General features: G+C 63.6%; 1 protein-coding gene across 1 annotated transcript in view; it reads right to left on the bottom strand.

Moving 5' to 3' along the window:
* The window catches only part of NSF (N-ethylmaleimide sensitive factor, vesicle fusing ATPase), an 85,965-nt gene that overhangs the window by 20,281 nt on the left and 49,420 nt on the right, over nt 1-16,264 (bottom strand). Inside the window, exons 9-11 of the mRNA XM_054176654.1 lie at nt 9,831-10,030; nt 6,682-6,847; nt 1,490-1,564 (exon numbers count right to left, since the gene is read on the bottom strand). Coding sequence (XP_054032629.1) covers nt 1,490-1,564; nt 6,682-6,847; nt 9,831-10,030 — 441 coding nt within the window. The remainder of the gene's footprint in view (nt 1-1,489; nt 1,565-6,681; nt 6,848-9,830; nt 10,031-16,264) is intronic.

Below are 16,264 nucleotides of genomic sequence, written 5' to 3'. Positions count from 1 at the left end.
AGGGCAGCACCAGGCCCGCCTCAGGCCACACTCAGGCCCAGCTCAGGGCAGGTTCAAGGCCAGGCCCAGGCCTGGCTCAGGCCAGGCTCAGGCTCAGGGGCAGGTTCAGGGCCAGGCTCAGGGGCAGGCTCAGGGGCAGGCTCAGGGGCAGGCTCAGGGCCAGGCCCTGCCCCCAGTCCCCCTGCCCCCCAGGGGGCTCCTCCAGGAGGGCACCTGGCACAGCTCCTGCCCTGGGAGCAGCCAGTGGCACTGAGTGCCCTTGGAGAGTGGTTGGCACTGCCACAGGAGGGCAGAGGGCAGGCAGAAGGTTCTGTCCCTCCCTGCAGGCTGCCCTGAGCTGGCTGCCCCCAGGCCTGCACCCCAGGGGCTCAGCTCACACAGAGGCAACCTGGGCAGGCCCCTGGCACCCCACACCCAGCCCCAACCCTGCAGGGCAGCCCCTGGCACCCCACACCCAGCCCCAACCCTGCAGGGCAGCCCCTGGCACCCCACACCCAGCCCCTGGCACCCCACACCCAGCCCCAACCCTGCAGGGCAGCCCCTGGCACCCCCACACCCAGCCCCTGGCACCCCCACACCCAGCCCCTGGCACCCCACACCCAGCCCCCACCCTGCAGGGCAGCCCCTGGCACCCCCACACCCAGCCCCTGGCACCCCACACCCAGCCCCCACCCTGCAGGGCAGCCCCTGGCACCCCACACCCAGCCCCTGGCACCCCACACCCAGCCCCTGGCACCCCACACCCAGGCTGCTTCCCTCAGCCTGGCTCTGGGCATTCCCCCCCCCATCCCACCTCTCCTTTCGTGCATCAGAGCCATGCTGGCTGCAAAACCTCTCTCAGACCATCCAGCCCCAGCCTCACCCAGCACTGCCAGGGCACCACCAACCCCTGGCCCTCAGCACCACAGCTCCAGGGCTCTGGAACCCCTCCAGGGATGGGGACTCCACCACTGCCCTGGGCAGCCTGGGCCAGGCCTTGGCAACCCTCCAGGGGAAGAAATTGTTCCTCATGGCCAACCTGAACCTCCCCTGGGCAGCCTGAGGCTGTTTCCTCCTGTCCTATCCCTTCCTCCTTGGGAGAGGACCCAGCTGGCTGCAGCCTCCTCTCAGAGCTGCAGAGAGCAAGGAGCTCTCCCTCAGCCTCCTCTGCTCCACACTCAACCCCCCCAGCTCCCTCAGCTGCTCCTCCCCAGCCCTGCTCCCCAGACCCTTCCTCAGCTCTGTTGCCCTTCCCTGGCCCTGCCCCAGCCTCTCAAAGCCCTTCTTGGAGTGAGAGACCCAAACCTGAGCCCAGGACCTGCCTGGCCAGTGCCCCTCCACCAGGTCAGAGCCTCAGCAGTGGGGCAGTCTGCACTGCTGCTTTAGTTGGCTAATTGGCTTTCCATGGCACACCATGGGGGGAGCTGCAGGGAGCTGAGCCACTCTGCCACCCTGACTGGCTGCTGCCAGGGCAGCACTGATGGGCTGTGAGCTGATGCAGCCTGCTTACCAATCTCCATCTTCACCTCCAGCCTGCCAGGTCTCAGCAGAGCCTCATCAATCAGGTCAGGCCTGTTGGTCATTCCTAAAGCCAGAGGCACAAACAGAATCAGCATCATCTGAGCTCACCCAGGGGCTCTCCAGCTCCTGCATGCAGCCCCCAGAGATCAGAAGGTAGCTCAGAGAGGCTCAGGAGAGCAGAGCAAAGGTCTTCAGGACCATTGGTGAAATCTTGCCCTGGAGTCAGGGCAGGGGAGCTTCAGCTGGTCCCTGTGGCTGCCCTGCAGGGCTCCTGCAGCAGGACCAGCACAGCACCCAGCCAGGGAGGCTCCACTGCTTCCCATGCCAGCACAGCACTGCACACTGCTCCCTGCAAGCTGCCTCAGGCTGTGCAACACCTGGGAGCAGGGGCAGGGAATGGCTGAAGGCAGCAGCAGCACAGGACCCAGCATGGGTCCCTGGTGGGAAGGGCAACAGCAGAGCTCCCCAGCAGGGAGGGCTGGAAGGGACCTTGGGATCCAGCCCAGCCCCTGCCCCAGCAGAGCTCCCCAGCAGGGAGGGCTGGAAGGGACCTTGGGATCCAGCCCAGCCCCTGCCCCAGCAGAGCTCCCCAGCAGGGAGGGCTGGAAGGGACCTTGGGATCCAGCCCAGCCCCTGCCCCAGCAGGGCTCCCCAGCAGGGAGGGCTGGAAGGGACCTCTGGGATCCAGCCCAAGCCCTGCCCCAGCAGAGCTCCCCAGCAGGGAGGGCTGGAAGGGACCTCTGGGATCCAGCCCAAGCCCTTCCCCAGCAGAGCTCCCCAGCAGGGAGGGCTGGAAGGGACCTTGGGATCCAGCCCAGCCCCTGCCCCAGCAGAGCTCCCCAGCAGGGAGGGCTGGAAGGGACCTTGGGATCCAGCCCAAGCCCTGCCCCAGCAGGGCTCCCCAGCAGGGAGGGCTGGAAGGGACATCTGGGATCCAGCCCAAGCCCTGCCCCAGCAGAGCTCCCCAGCAGGGAGGGCTGGAAGGGACCTTGGGATCCAGCCCAAGCCCTGCCCCAGCAGGGCTCCCACAGCAGCCTGCCCAGGGGCACAGTGCCCAGGGGGAGTTGGAAGCTCTCCACCCCAGGAGACTCCACAACCTCTCTGGGCAGCTGTAAGAGTCTAAACTCCTGGTGTGACTCAACAAAGATAAAATCAGTTGCTGCTTGCCCAGACAGTGCCAATCCTGGATGCAAATCCCCTTGCAACTGCATCCTGATAACACTGACTGCAATGACCCAAGGAGCCAGCCAGCACAAGATCATTCCCAGCTATCAGATACCCCCAGGAAGGGAGGGTGATGAGTCAATGGACTCTCCACCTGTCTCCTGATGTGTGATAAGTGGGTAGGCAGGGAGATGGAGAGGAAGGAGGTGGAGGGCCCCCCCTCCATCCAGACCACTGTCCAAACTCACAGGAATAGACAGAAAGACTTCCTGGGGAATGCTATCTGGATACTTATGATTTCCTGGCTCCTAATTCCTGAGGGACAATGCTTGGACACATACCTAAGGACTAAAAACTGTATAAAAGGCTTGACCACTGCTGGCTCAGGAGGAAGAAAAATGCAGAGGAAGAAAGACGCAGAGAGAGGAAAACGCAGAAGGAGGAGGAGCAGACTGAGCCCTCTCTCCGTGTCCTAAGTCCTGCTTGCTGCCACTCATGGAGCTGACCCAGGCTGCCCAGAGGGACCTCATCTATTCTCCAGCCAAAGCCTCAGCACAAACCCAGCACCTCCTGCAGCACCTTTCCTCCACAGACTCAAACTGCCTGGGGGGGGTGAGGGGTGTGGTAATGTAACTCCTCTCCTCTTCTCTCTCTCTCTTCTCTCTCTCCCTCTCTATCTTCTCCCTCTCCCCTTCTTATTTCCATTTTCTCTATGTAATCAATACTCTGGCTGTTGATATTTTGGCCTCATTTGTGCCTATTAACTTCACAACACAGGAATATTCTAAAGAACTGAGGCTCTTTCCCTCTCTGGACCGAGACAGCAGGCTGCTCCAGGCTCCAGCAGCCTCCCACCACACCCTGCTCAGATGCAACCTCCTGGGTGCCAGTTTGTGCCCTCTGCCCCTTGTGCTGTCCCTGGGCAGCACTGAGCAGAGCCTGGCCCCAGCCTCTTGCCCCCCAGCCTTTAGCTCTTGCTGAGCATTGCTCAGCTGCCCTCTGGGGCTGCTCTGCTGCAGGCTCTCAGCCCCAGGGCTCTCAGCCCCAGGGCTCTCAGCTTTGCTCCTCACAGGCTCCAGGCCTGTGACAGTGCCAGCAGCAGCTCCCTGCACACCTGCTGCTGACCCCTGCCCTGCACTCTGGGCTGGTCTGAAGGGCTCCAACCCCAGCACCCACAGCACCACAGAGCAGCAGGGCTTGCAGGGAACCCTCAAAGCTGATCTAGCCAGGCTCTGCCTGCTGCTGCCCAGAGCCAGCCCAAGGGGCAGTGGTGCAAGCTGAGGCACAGGAAGTGCCATGGAAAGAGGAGGGAAAGGTTTTTCCCTGTGATGGTGACAGAGCCCTGGAGCAGGCTGCCCAGGGGGGCTGTGGAGTCTCCTTAGGCTGCAGGTGAGGAAGAAATTCTTCCCAGCAAGAGAGATTGGCCACTGGGATGTGCTGCCCAGGGAGGTGGTGGAGTCCCCATCCCTGGAGGTGTTCAGGAAGAGCCTGGCTGAGGCCCTTGGAGCCATGGTTGAGTTGATCAGATGGTGCTGGGGGAGAGGTTGGACCTGATGATCTCTGAGGTCTTTTCCAACCTGGTTAATTCTATTCTAGTCTATTCTATTCTAGTCTAGTCTAGTCTAGTCTATGCTATGCTATATTCCAACCCCACCTGGATGTGCTCCTGTGTGCCCTGCCCTTGCTGACCCTGCTCTACAGGGGGGTTGGAGTGGATGAGCTCTGGAGGTCCCTTCCAACCCCTCACATTGATTCTGTGACCCTGTAGGCCAACCCCCTGCAGCCAGCTGACCGACAGCCAGGAGGCTGGCAGCAGCTGGTGCCCCACAGCCCAGGAACAGGACAGGACAGAATAGAATAGAATAGACCAGACCAAGTGGGAAAAGACCTCACAGATCCCCAAGTCCAACCTCTCCCCCAGCACCATCTGAGCAACTCAACCATGGCACCAAGGGCCTCATCCAGGCTCTTCCTAAACACCTCCAGGGATGGGGACTCCACCACCTCCCTGGGCAGCACAGCCCCAGGGCCAATCTCTCTGGCTGGGAAGAATTTCTTCCTAACATCCAGCCTGAATCTCCCCTGGCACAGCTTGAGACTGTGGCCTCTTGTTCTGGTGCTGGCTGCCTGGGAGAAGAGACCAACCCCTACCTGGCTCCAACCTCCCTGCAGGGAGTTGCAGAGAGCAAGAAGGTCTCCCCTGAGCCTCCTCTTCTGCAGGCTAAGCAACCCCAGCTCCCTCAGCCTCTCCTCCCAGGGCTGTGCCCCAGACCCCTCCCCAGCTTTCTTGCCCTTCTCTGGACACCTTCCAGCAGCTCAACCTCTTTCCTGACCTGAGGAGCCCAGAGCTGGACACAGGACTCCAGGTGTGGCCTCAGCAGTGCTGAGCACAGGGCACAAGGACTTCCCTGCTCCTGCTGGCCACACTCTGCCTGCTGCAGGCCAAGAGGCCACTTCATTGACTCCCTGGTGCAGCCTCTCAGACTTGGGCAAGAAAGGCTCCTGAGCAGAGCCAGGACAAGGGAGGCAGTGTCAGAGGCAGCCCCCAGCCCCCAGCTGCACCCTCAGGCAGCCTGCAGATGGCACCAGGCTGGGTGGCGGTGGTGGAGGGTCAGGAGGCTCTGCAGAGGGACCTGCAGGGTGATCCATGGGCCAAGGCCAAGGGGGTGAGGTTCAGCTGGAGGTGCTGAGTGCTGCACCTGGGGCACAACTACCCCAGGAAGGCTCCAGCCTGGGGGCACAGTGGATGGGAACTGCCTGGTGGGAAAGGGCCTGGGGGTGTTGGCCAACAGCCAGGTAGAGATGAGCCAGGGGTTGCCCAGGGGGTGCCCAGGGGGCCAAGAAGGCCTCCAGCAGCCTGGGCTGGAGCAGCAATGCTGTGGGCAGGGATTGTGCCCCTGGGCTGGGCACTGGGGAGGCCACACCTGGAATCCTGGGGTCAGGTTTGGCTCTCTCACTGCAAGAAGGACATTGAGAGGCTGGAGCAGGGCCAGGGAAGGGCAACAGAGCTGGGGAAGGGGCTGGGGAGCAGGGGTGGGGAAGGGGCTGGGGAGCAGGGGTGGGGAAGGGGCTGGGGAAGGGGCTGGGGAGCAGGGGTGGGGAGCAGGGCTGGGGAAGGGGCTGGGGAAGGGGCTGGGGAGCAGGGGTGGGGAAGGGGCTGGGGAAGGGGCTGGGGAGCAGGGGTGGGGAAGGGGCTGGGGAGCAGGGGTGGGGAGCAGGGGTGGGGAGCAGGGCTGGGGAAGGGGCTGGGGAGCAGGGGTGGGGAAGGGGCTGGGGAGCAGGGGTGGGGAAGGGGCTGGGGAGCAGGGCTGGGGAGCAGGGCTGGGGAAGGGGCTGGGGAGCAGGGCTGGGGAGCAGGGCTGGGGAAGGGGCTGGGGAGCAGGGGTGGGGAGCAGGGCTGGGGAGCAGGGCTGGGGAGCAGGGCTGGGGAAGGGGCTGGGGAGCAGGGCTGGGGAGCAGGGGTGGGGAAGGAGCTGGGGAGCAGGGCTGGGGAGCAGGGCTGGGGAAGGGGCTGGGGAGCAGGGCTGGGGAGCAGGGCTGGGGAGCAGGGCTGGGGAAGGGGCTGGGGAGCAGGGGTGGGGAGCAGGGCTGGGGAGCAGGGCTGGGGAGCAGGGCTGGGGAAGGGGCTGGGGAGCAGGGGTGGGGAGCAGGGCTGGGGAAGGGGCTGGGGAGCAGGGCTGGGGAGCAGGGCTGGGGAAGGGGCTGGGGAGCAGGGCTGGGGAGCAGGGGTGGGGAAGGGGCTGGGGAGCAGGGCTGGGGAGCAGGGCTGGGGAGGAGCAGCCACAAAGGCCTCCAGCAGGCAGCACGGAGTGCAGGGCAGAGCCAGCTCCCTGCTCCTGCCGGGCACAGCGCTCCCGAGGCAGGCACAGAGGCAGGCAGCAGAGGTAGGCAGGAGAGGCAGGCACAGAGGCAGGCAGCAGGGGCAGCAGGCAGCAGGGGCAGCAGGGGCAGGCAGCAGGCAGCAGGGGCAGCAGGCAGCAGGCAGCAGGGGCAGCAGGCAGCAGGGGAGCTCCTCACCAATGACCAGGATGTTGTTGAGCTGCTCCACGCCGTCGATCTTGGAGAGCAGCTGGTTGACCACGGTGTCGTGCACGCCGGTGCTGCCGGCCATGCTGCCGCGCTGCTTGCAGATGGCGTCGATCTCGTCGAAGATGATGATGTGCACCCCGCTGTTGGCTCCCAGCTGGGGGCACAGGGCATCTCAGGAGGGCAGCAGCCAGCCCCCGGCCCCACAGACCCTGCCCCGGGGCTGCAGCTGCCGGGCAGGGGCTCAGAGCTCTCCTGGGGCCGCAGGGAGCTGCCCAGGGACAGCTCCGGCTGGGGCAGGCGGCTCGGGGCCGCGGCAGCGCCGAGCCGGAACGGCCCCAGGGATGGAGCCTCAGCCACCTCCCTGGGCAGCCTCTGCCAGGGTCTCACCACCCCCAGCTCCCTGCAGGGAGATTGCAGCCAGGTGGGGGTTGGGCTCTTCTCCCAGGCAAGCAGCACCAGAACAAGAGGACACAGTCTCAAGCTGTGCCAGGGGCTGCGTTCAGGTTGGAGGTGAGGAGAAAGTTCTTCCCAGCAAGAGAGATTGGCCCTGGGGATGTGCTGCCCAGGGAGGTGGTGGAGTCCCCAGCCCTGGAGGTGTTCAGGAGGAGCCTGGATGAGGCCCTTGGAGCCATGGTTGAGTTGCTCAGATGGTGCTGGGGGAGAGGTTGGACTGGATGAGCTCTGAGGTCTCTTCCAACCTGGTTCATTCTAATTTCATGGTGCAGAACTTCCTCCTGAAGTCCAACCTACATCTCCCCTGCTCCAGTTTCAAACCACTGCTCCCCATCCCATCACCTTCTGAACAGTCCCTCCCCAGCTCTCCTGGAGCCCTTCAGGCACTGGAAGGTTGCTCTAAGGTCTCCCTGCAGGCTGCACAGCCCCAGCTCTCCCAGCCTGGCCCCACAGGGGAGGTTCTGCAGCCTCTGATCATCCTCATGGCCTCCCCTGGACCCTCTCCAGCAGCTCCAGGTCTCTCTTCTTTTGGGGGCCCCAGAGCTGGACCCAGCAGTGCAGCTGAGGTCTCCCCAGAGCAGAGCAGAGCAGAGCAGAGGGGCAGGATCCTCTCTCTCCACCTCTGGCCACACTGGGTGCAGCCCAGGCTGGGATTTGCCTACAGGGCTGCCAGTGCCCCTAGAGGCCCACACTGTGTGTGTGGCACCTGCCAGGCCCAGAGCAGGCAGTGCCCCTCTGGCACCCTGCTGCCACCCTGCTGGGCTCTACCCAGTGTGGGACTCCCCAGCTGCCACTGGGGGCTGCAGAGGTCAGGGCTCATGGCAGAACCCTAAGGTGCAGAGGACAAGCAGAAGCCCAAAGCTGGAGCTCACAGCCCAATGGTCACAGCACCCAGAGGCCTCTGAAAGGGAGGTGGGGCCCAGGCCCCAGCTGGGCAGGGGAACACTGCAGGCTGTGCTCCAGGCAAGCCCAGGGCTTGCCAGGCCAGCTTTGGCCCTCATGCTGGGAGCCAAGAGGCTCTGTGCTGCTCAGGGCCAGAGCTGCTCCTGCCCAGGGTCACTCAGAGGTGATGCAGTTGCAGCTGAAGAGAACAGCACACTTTTTGTGACCACCTTAGGAAGCTTTTCCCCTCCAAATTCCACCTCTAAAGCATCTTTTGTGGCCAGGGCAGCCCATGGGGAAGGAGCTGGCCCTGGCCAGCTGCCCCAGGCACCACTGCTCACAAAGGCAACCTTTGGGGACCTTTCTAATCTCCCAGCCTGTCAGCAGGCCCAGCCCCCAGGCACTATCAGCTCCACTTTAGCAGGTGGCTGGTGCAGAGGGAAGGCAGCTCCCAGCCCTCACTTGCACTGCCCCAGCCTCAGAGCCTTGGCTACAGCTCTGCCACTGCTGAACTGATCTGCTGCAGGAGGTGAAAGGGTTTCAGTGCCCTGCACATCCCCTGCAGGGGATGGCCTTGGCTGAGCTCCCCTGGTGTGGACCTGGGGCTGGGCTGCTCCTGGGGCTTCTTTACAGGAGAACTTGACAAGGTTCAGTGATCCACAGCAGAGAGAACTGAGTGGAGCTGGCAGGAGATCAGAGCACCCTGGGGAAAGGCTGCCCAGGGAGGTGGGGGAGTCCCCAGCCCTGGAGAGGATCAGGACCCTGTGGTCATGGCCCTTGGGGCCAGGGTTTGGTGGCCATGGGGGGGTTGGGTTGATGATGGACTGGGTGATGCTGGAGGCCTCCTCCAACCCAAACCACTGGGTGCCTCAGCCTGCTCACAAGCAGCAGTGCTCTGACCACGAGCCCCTTGCAGCCACTCCTGCAGCACCCCCACACTGCCCTTCCTCAGCTGCATCTGAGCATGCTGAGAGACCCTGAGCTGCAGAGCTGAGCCCAGGACAGCCTCAGGAGGTTCAACAAGGCCAAGGGCAAGGTCCTGCAGCTGGGGCAGGGCAATCCCAGGCACTGATCCAGGCTGGGCAGGGACTGGCTGGAGAGCAGCCCCAAAGAAAAGGCCTTGGGGGTGCTGGGGGAGGAGAAGCTCAGCAGGAGCCAGCAGGGAGCACTTGCAGCCCAGAGAGCCAAGCAGAGCCTGGGCTGCATCCAGAGAAGTGTGGCCAGCAGGGCAGGGAGGGGATTCTGCCCCTCTGCTCCACTCTGCTGAGACCACAGCTGGAGCCCTGGGGCCAGCTCTGGAGCCTCTGTGCCAGGAAGGCTCTGGAGGGGCTGGAAGGTGTCCAGAGCAGGGCCAGGAGGAGGAGCAGAGGGCTGGAGCTGCTCTGCTGTGAGCACAGCCTGAGGGAGTTGGGGTTGTGCAGGCTGGAGAGGAGAAGGCTCCCAGGAGACCTCATTGTGGCCTTCCAGGATCTGCAGGGGGCTGCAGGAAAGCTGGGGAGGGACTTTGGAGGGTGTCAGGGAGGGATAGGACTGGGGGGGATGGAGCAGAACTAGAAGTGGGGAGATTGAGATTGGCTGTGAGGAAGAAGTTGTTGGCCAGGAGGGTGGTGAGAGCCTGGCACAGGCTGCCCAGGGAGGTGGTGGAAGCCTCCTGCCTGGAGGTGTTTGCAGCCAGGCTGGAGGTGGCTGTGAGCAACCTGCTGTGGTGTGAGGTGTCCCTGGGCATGGCAGGGGTTGGGGCTGGCTGAGCCTTGAGCTGCCTGGCAGCCCTGGCAGCTCTGAGGCTCCAGGGGCTCCCTCACCCTTCTCTGCTCCTCCTCGGCGTCGGCGAACAGCTTGCGGATGTTGGCCTCCGACTCCCCCACGTACTTGTTGAGGATCTCAGGGCCGTTCACCACCTTGGGCTCCCTGGCATTCAGCATCTTGCCAATCTGCCTGGCCATCAGGGTCTTGCCACAGCCTGGAGGCCCATACAGCAGGATGCCCTTCACGTGCTTGCAGCCTGCAAGGGAGAACACAGTGAGAAAGCAGCTTCCAGGGGGAAGGGCAGGAGCAGAGCTCCAGCAGGGAGGGCTGGAAGGGACCTCTGGGATCACCCAGCCCAGCCCCTGCCCCAGCAGGGCTCCCACAGCAGCCTGCCCAGGGGCACAGTGCCCAGGGGGGTTGGAAGCTCTCCACACCAGGACACTCCACAGCCTCTCTGGGCAGCCTGCTCCAGGCCTCCAGCAGCCTCACACCACAGAAGTTTCTCCTCCTGCTCAGATGGAACCTCCTGGGGTGCAGTTTGTGCCCTCTGCCCCTTGTGCTGTCCCTGGGCAGCACTGAGCAGAGCCTGGCCCCAGCCTCTTGCCCCCCAGCCTTCAGCCCTTGCTGAGCATTGCTCAGCTGCCCTCTGGGGCTGCTCTGCTCCAGGCTCTCAGCTTTGTTCTCTGCCTCTCTTGAACCCAATGCTCAGAACTGGAGACAGTCTCCCAAATGTGGCCTCACTATGGCAGAGCTGAGAAACCCCTCCAGGAAACCTCTCCTGTTCAAACCTGCTTATGATGGAACCCTGCAGCCAGCAGGGACAGCCCCAGCCCCAGCAGCTGCTCACAGCCCCACACAACCTCCCCTGCACTGCTGCCAGCCATGGGGCAGCTCCCAGCTCTCTGGGCAGCCTGGGCCAGGCTCTCCCCACCCTCAGTGCCAAACCTTTCTCCTTCTCTCCACTCTCAAGCTCCCTCTTGCCCTTTCCAACCATCCCCCCTTGTCCTGTCCCATCAGGCCCTGCTCCAAGCTCTGTCCCCAGCTCTCTGCTGGGCCCTTGAGGCACTGAGAGGCCACCAGCAGGTCTCCCAGCAGAGGAAGCCTCATCTCTTGTCTGAGGACTCACAGGACAGCAGCTGCTGCAGGAAGGAGGGAGGCAAATGTGCAGCTCAAGCACCACTGCCCCTGCTGCCCCCTGCCATTAGCTCCCCACCCCTGCAGAGCAGAGCCAGCAGCTCAGGGCCACAGCAGGGGCAAGGGGGTGACTCCCCAGCCCCCCCAGAGCAGCTCAGCAGGCTCTGCCTGCCCCACACTCAGCTTTAGCAGCAGCAGTGGTTTGAAGCTGGAGCAGGGCAGGCTGGGGAGAGACTGGCACAGGCTGCCCAGGGGGGTGCTGGAGGTGAAACTTGCTGTGGCCCTGGGCAGCCTGCTCCAGCTGGGGCTGTCCCTGCTGCCTGCAGGGGCCTGGATGACTCCTGAGGAGCCCTTCCAGCCCAAGGCACTGTGACTCTGCCCCACAGCTGAGCAGCCAGGCCAGGCCTGGCCCCTGAATGGGCGACAGGGAGAGCTGGGGCTCAGCCAGGGGGGAACATTCCTGAGAGCAAAGCAATCAGTGCTCTGCAAGGCCACCGGGGGCTGCAGGGGGGACTCAGCTGCCTCAGCCCCAAGTGTCAGCCACAAGCAGGCCCCTGGGAAATGGGCAGGTGATGACAGCCCCCAAATGTGAGAGCTGCCAGCCCTGCAGGGTGCCCTGCTCCACACAGCAATGTTGATGAAGGTTATCTCCCCTCTGCTGATTTGCCCAGCACAGCCCAAAGGTCACTGCAGATCTCAGCAGCTCAGGAGCACCACTGATGAGCCCTCAGCTCCCCAGGAGGGAGCCCAAGCAAAGGTCAGGCCTGAAAGGTGGCACTCATCTGCACTGCAGTGCCAGAGGAGGCTGAGCTGGGATGAACAGGCACTGAAACATGGAAGCACAGAAGGGGTTGGGTTGGAGAAGGCCTCCAGGACCACCCAGTCCAACACCAACCCAGCCCCACCATGGCCAAAGCCTGGCCCCAAGGGCCATGGCCACAGGGTTCAGGGACACCTCCATGGGGACTCCACCACCTCCCTGGGCAGCCTCTGCCAGGCCCTGACCACTCCTGCACCAAAGACATTTTGCCTCCTCTCCAACCTCAGCCTCCCCTGGCACAGTTTCAGCCATTTCCTCTCCTTCTATCCCCTGAGCCTGGGGAGCAGAGCCCAACCCCCCCTGGCTGCAGCCTCCTCTGAGAGCTGCAGAGAGCAAGGAGGTCCAACCCCTTCCATGATTCCTGCAGTGGGAAGGGAGCTGCAGTCCAGGGGTGCTCAGAGCAGCCCCCAGGGTGCTGACTGCCCCTGCAGGAGCCAACTCCTGCTCTGGCTCCACTGGAAGTACCTCTGGAAGAGCTGCTGGAACAAACCACCAGCAGCACAGTGGTGCTTGGGGGAGAGCAGAGAATTGTTGAGCTGGGAAGGAACTTCCCAGCTTGAGTCCAAACATCAACCCAACACTGCCAAGGCCACTGCTGAGCCCTGGCCCTCAGCACCACAGCTCCAGGGCTCTGAAACCCCTCCAGGGATGGGGACTCCACCACTGCCCTGGGCAGCCTGGGCCAGGCCTTGGCAACCCTCAAGGGGAAGAAATTGTTCCTCATGGCCAACCTGAACCTCCCTGGGGCAACTTTGAGGCCTTTCCTCTTGTCCTATCCCTTCTTCCTTGGGAGAAGTGACCAACCCCCACCTGGCTGCAGCCTCCTCTCAGGGAGCAGTAAAGGGCAAGGAGGTCTCCCTCAGCCTCCTCTTCTCCACACTGAACCCCCCCAGCTCCCTCAGCTGCTCCTCCCCAGCCCTGCTCTCCAGACCCTTCCCAGCTTCCTTGCCCTTCCCTGGCCCTGCTCCAGCCTCTCAAAGCCCTTCTTGGAGGGAGAGACCCAAACCTGACCCCAGGATTCCAGGTGTGGCCTCCCCAGTGCCCAGCCCAGGGGCACAATCCCTGCCCTGCTGCTGCTGCCCACAGCATTGCTGCTCCAGCCCAGGCTGCTGGAGGCCTTCTTGGCCCCCTGGGCACTGCTGGCTCAGCTCCAGCTGCTGGCACCCAGCACCCCCAGGGCCTTTTCTGCTGGGCAGTTCCCATCCCCTCTGCCCCCAGCCTGGAGCCTCCCTGGGGCTGTTGTGCCCCAGGTGCAGCACTCAGCACTTGGAGTTGTTGAACCTCCTCCCAGTGGCCTCAGCCCTGGATCCATCCTGGCCAGGTCCCCTCCTCCCCTCCAGCAGATCCCCACTGGCACCCAGCTTGGTGTCCTCTGCAGGCTCCCTGGGGGTGCCCTGAGCTCCTCTCCCAGAGCATTGCTAAAGACATCCAACAGAGCTGGCCCAGCCCTGAGCCCTGGGGACAGCTCCTGGGAGCAGCCCCCAGCTGCAGTGCATTCCCTCCCCCAGCACCCTCTGGGCCCAGCCAGCTCTCCAGAGGCAGCAGCAAGCAGTGCTGGACACAGCAGCAGGGCAGAGCCAGGATCTGCTGGGGGAGCAGAGCTGCTGTGCTGCCCAGCCAGGGCACAGAGAGGCTGAGCTTCAGCTCCCTGCTGCTGAGCCACCAGCAGGTGCTGAGGCCCTGCAGGGCTCCTCCCTGGGAGGGGAATTCCTCTGCCAACCACAGCCAAAGCATCCTGCAGGGGCTGTGCCACTCAGCTGCTCCTGGGGGCTCTGCCTGGCTCTGCACAGCAATCCTGGGGCAGCTTCAGCTCAGAGCAGGCTTCCACCTCCACACAGGCACAGGCTCCCCACACACAGCTGCTGGGATTCCCCCTGCCCCCCTGTGAGCCCAGCACCCCCAGCCCCCAGCTCAGCCTCACACAGTCACAGGATCACATTCAGGTTGGAAGAGAGCCTCAGGATCACCAAGTCCAGCCCAGAGCCCTGCTCTGCAAGGCTCACTCCTAAACCAGAGCCCCAAGCACCACATCCAAACCACCCTTAGACAGCTCCAGGGCTGGGGCCTCCACCAGCTCCCTGGGCAGCACATCCCAGGGCCTCCAGCAGCACTGAAGGGACCTGTTCTGCTCTGGGTTCAAGGCAGGGCAAGGGCCACCCTGACACCCAAGGGGGTCTTTGCAGGGGCCTCTGACCACAGAGCTGTTCTGAGCCCTCAGCTCCCTTGGCACTGCAGGGACCAGATCCAAGCCAGTTGGCTCTTCCTGGCTCTCAGCAAAGAGCTTTCTCCCCACAGCTTGCCTGGCTGGGGAGAGAGGCCCTGAGTGCACTCAGAGCAGTGCAGGACATGGACCAGCTCCTGATGGGATGTGATAGAAGCTCCCCATGGAATGCTTTGCCTGCTCCAACTAAAGGGGATTGGATCAGAGCATATCCAAAGCCAAAGCAGTGATGAGAAGCAGCCAGCACTGCAGCACAGGGCCAAGGGGAGCTGGGCTGCAGCAGGGCAGGAGAGGGGATCCTGCCCCTGGGCTCTGCTCTGCTCAGACCTCACCTCCAGCCCTGCCTCCAGCTCTGCTGTCCCCAGCAGGACACAGAGCTGCTGGAGAGAGCCCAGAGGAGGCCACAAAGGTGATCCAAGGGCTGGAGCAGCTCTGCTGGGGGCACAGGCTGAGGGAGCTGGGGCTGTGCAGCCTGCAGAGGAGAAGGCTCCAGGGGGACCTCAGAGCTGCTGCCAGGAGCTGAAGGGATCCTGCAGGGAGGCTGCAGAGAGACTTTTTGTAGGGGTGTTTAGCAACAGGCCAGGGGGGAAGGGTTTGGAGCTGAGGCAGAGCAGGGTCAGAGTGCAGCTGAGGAAGAAGCTCTGCAGAGTGAGGCTGGGGAGAGCCTGGCACAGGCTGCCCAGGGAGGCTGTGGCTGCCTCCTGCCTTGGCCTCCTGTGCTGCCAGTGCCCATTGCTGGCTCCTGCCAGCTCACTGCAGCTCTGGCTCAGCTCACTGCAGCTCTGCTCCCTTCCCCTCTCAGCTCAATCCCTGGACACCTCTGGCACATCTGGAGGAGCAGGTAGGAGAAAACAGGATACAAGGAACAGCCAAGAAAAGTTGCTGATGGAAGCAGCCTGAGGCAGCTTCCCTCCAGGGAAGGGGCAGGAGGTCACACACAGAGGGTCTGAGAAAACAAATAAGGCCAAGAGAGGGGAAGTTGGCCTCTGAGAGGGACATGAAGAGGCCTTGGACATCCTGACACACAGCCAGGGGGGAGCCCCAGGCTGGCTGCAGTTGCAGGGACGTGGGGAAGAGGATGGGGCAAAGCCAGAGGCGTTCCAAGCACAACAAGGAAGGCTCCAGCCTGGGGGCACTGCAGGGTGGTGCTGCCAGCAGGATGCTCCTACCCCAGCTGCCAACAGCCACAGGGACACTGCTGGGCAGTGCCCAGCACAGCTCAGCCCAACATAACCTGAGGCACAGCTTGCCAAGGAGGGGGAGAATGGACTGCAAAACAGGAACCACCTGAGGACTGCAGAGGGGCCCAGAGAATCAGAGACTCAGAATCAACAAGGTTAGGAAAGACCTCAGAGCTCATCAAGCCCAACCTGGCACCCAAGAGAGCATGATTACCACACCATGGCTCCAAGTGCCTCAGCCAGTCCCCTCCTGAACCCCTCCAGGGATGGGGACTCCACCTGGGCAGCACATCCCAGTGGCCAACAGCTCCCTCTGGGAAGAACTTTCTCCTCACCTCCAGCCTGAACCTCCCCTGGCACAGCTTGAGACTGTGTCCTCTTGTTCTGCTGCTGGGTGCCTGGGAGAAGAGCCCAACCCCCACCTGGCTACAACCTCCCCTCAGGCAGCTGTAGAGAGCACTGAGCTCTCCCCTGAGGCTCCTCTTCTGCAGGCTCAGCAGTGGTACCCAGATGCAGCCCCAGCAGTGCCAGGCTACCCCTGGCAGCAGGAACCCCCTGGGTCATCAGTGCTCCTCCAGGCATCACTCTGCAGAGCTTCAGCCTCAGCCATGCCCTGCCTGCCTCACCAGCAGCCACACACAGCCTCCTCCCTGTCCTGCCAGGGGTGCCCTGCTCCATGCTGAGCTGAGCTGCCTTGGCAGTGCCAGCTGGGTGCCCTGCTCCATGCTGAGCTCAGCTGCCTTGGCAGTGCCAGCTGGGTGCCCTGCTCCATGCTGAGCTGAGCTGCCTTGGCAGTGCCAGCTGGGTGCCCTGCTCCATGCTGAGCTGAGCTGCCTTGGCAGTGCCAGCTGGGTGCCCTGCTCCATGCTGAGCTGAGCTGCCTTGGGGGTGCCAGCTGGGTGCCCTGCTCCATGCTGAGCTGAGCTGCCTTGGCGGTGCCAGCTGGGTGCCCTGCTCCATGCTGAGCTGAGCTGCCTTGGCAGTGCCAGCTGGGTGCCCTGCTCCATGCTGAGCTGAGCTGCCTTGGCAGTGCCAGCTGGGTGCCCTTTGGCCCTGGGCAGGCTCCCAGTGACAGAGCAGAGCTGCTGGCTGGAAGCCTGCCCTGCTCTGGCCAGCACCCTGCCAGGCACTGCA

The sequence above is a fragment of the Dryobates pubescens genome, chromosome 36, assembly GCF_014839835.1.
Source record: "Dryobates pubescens isolate bDryPub1 chromosome 36, bDryPub1.pri, whole genome shotgun sequence".
NCBI lineage: Eukaryota > Metazoa > Chordata > Aves > Piciformes > Picidae > Dryobates > Dryobates pubescens.
This window is presented reverse-complemented; position numbering and strand designations above follow the sequence as displayed.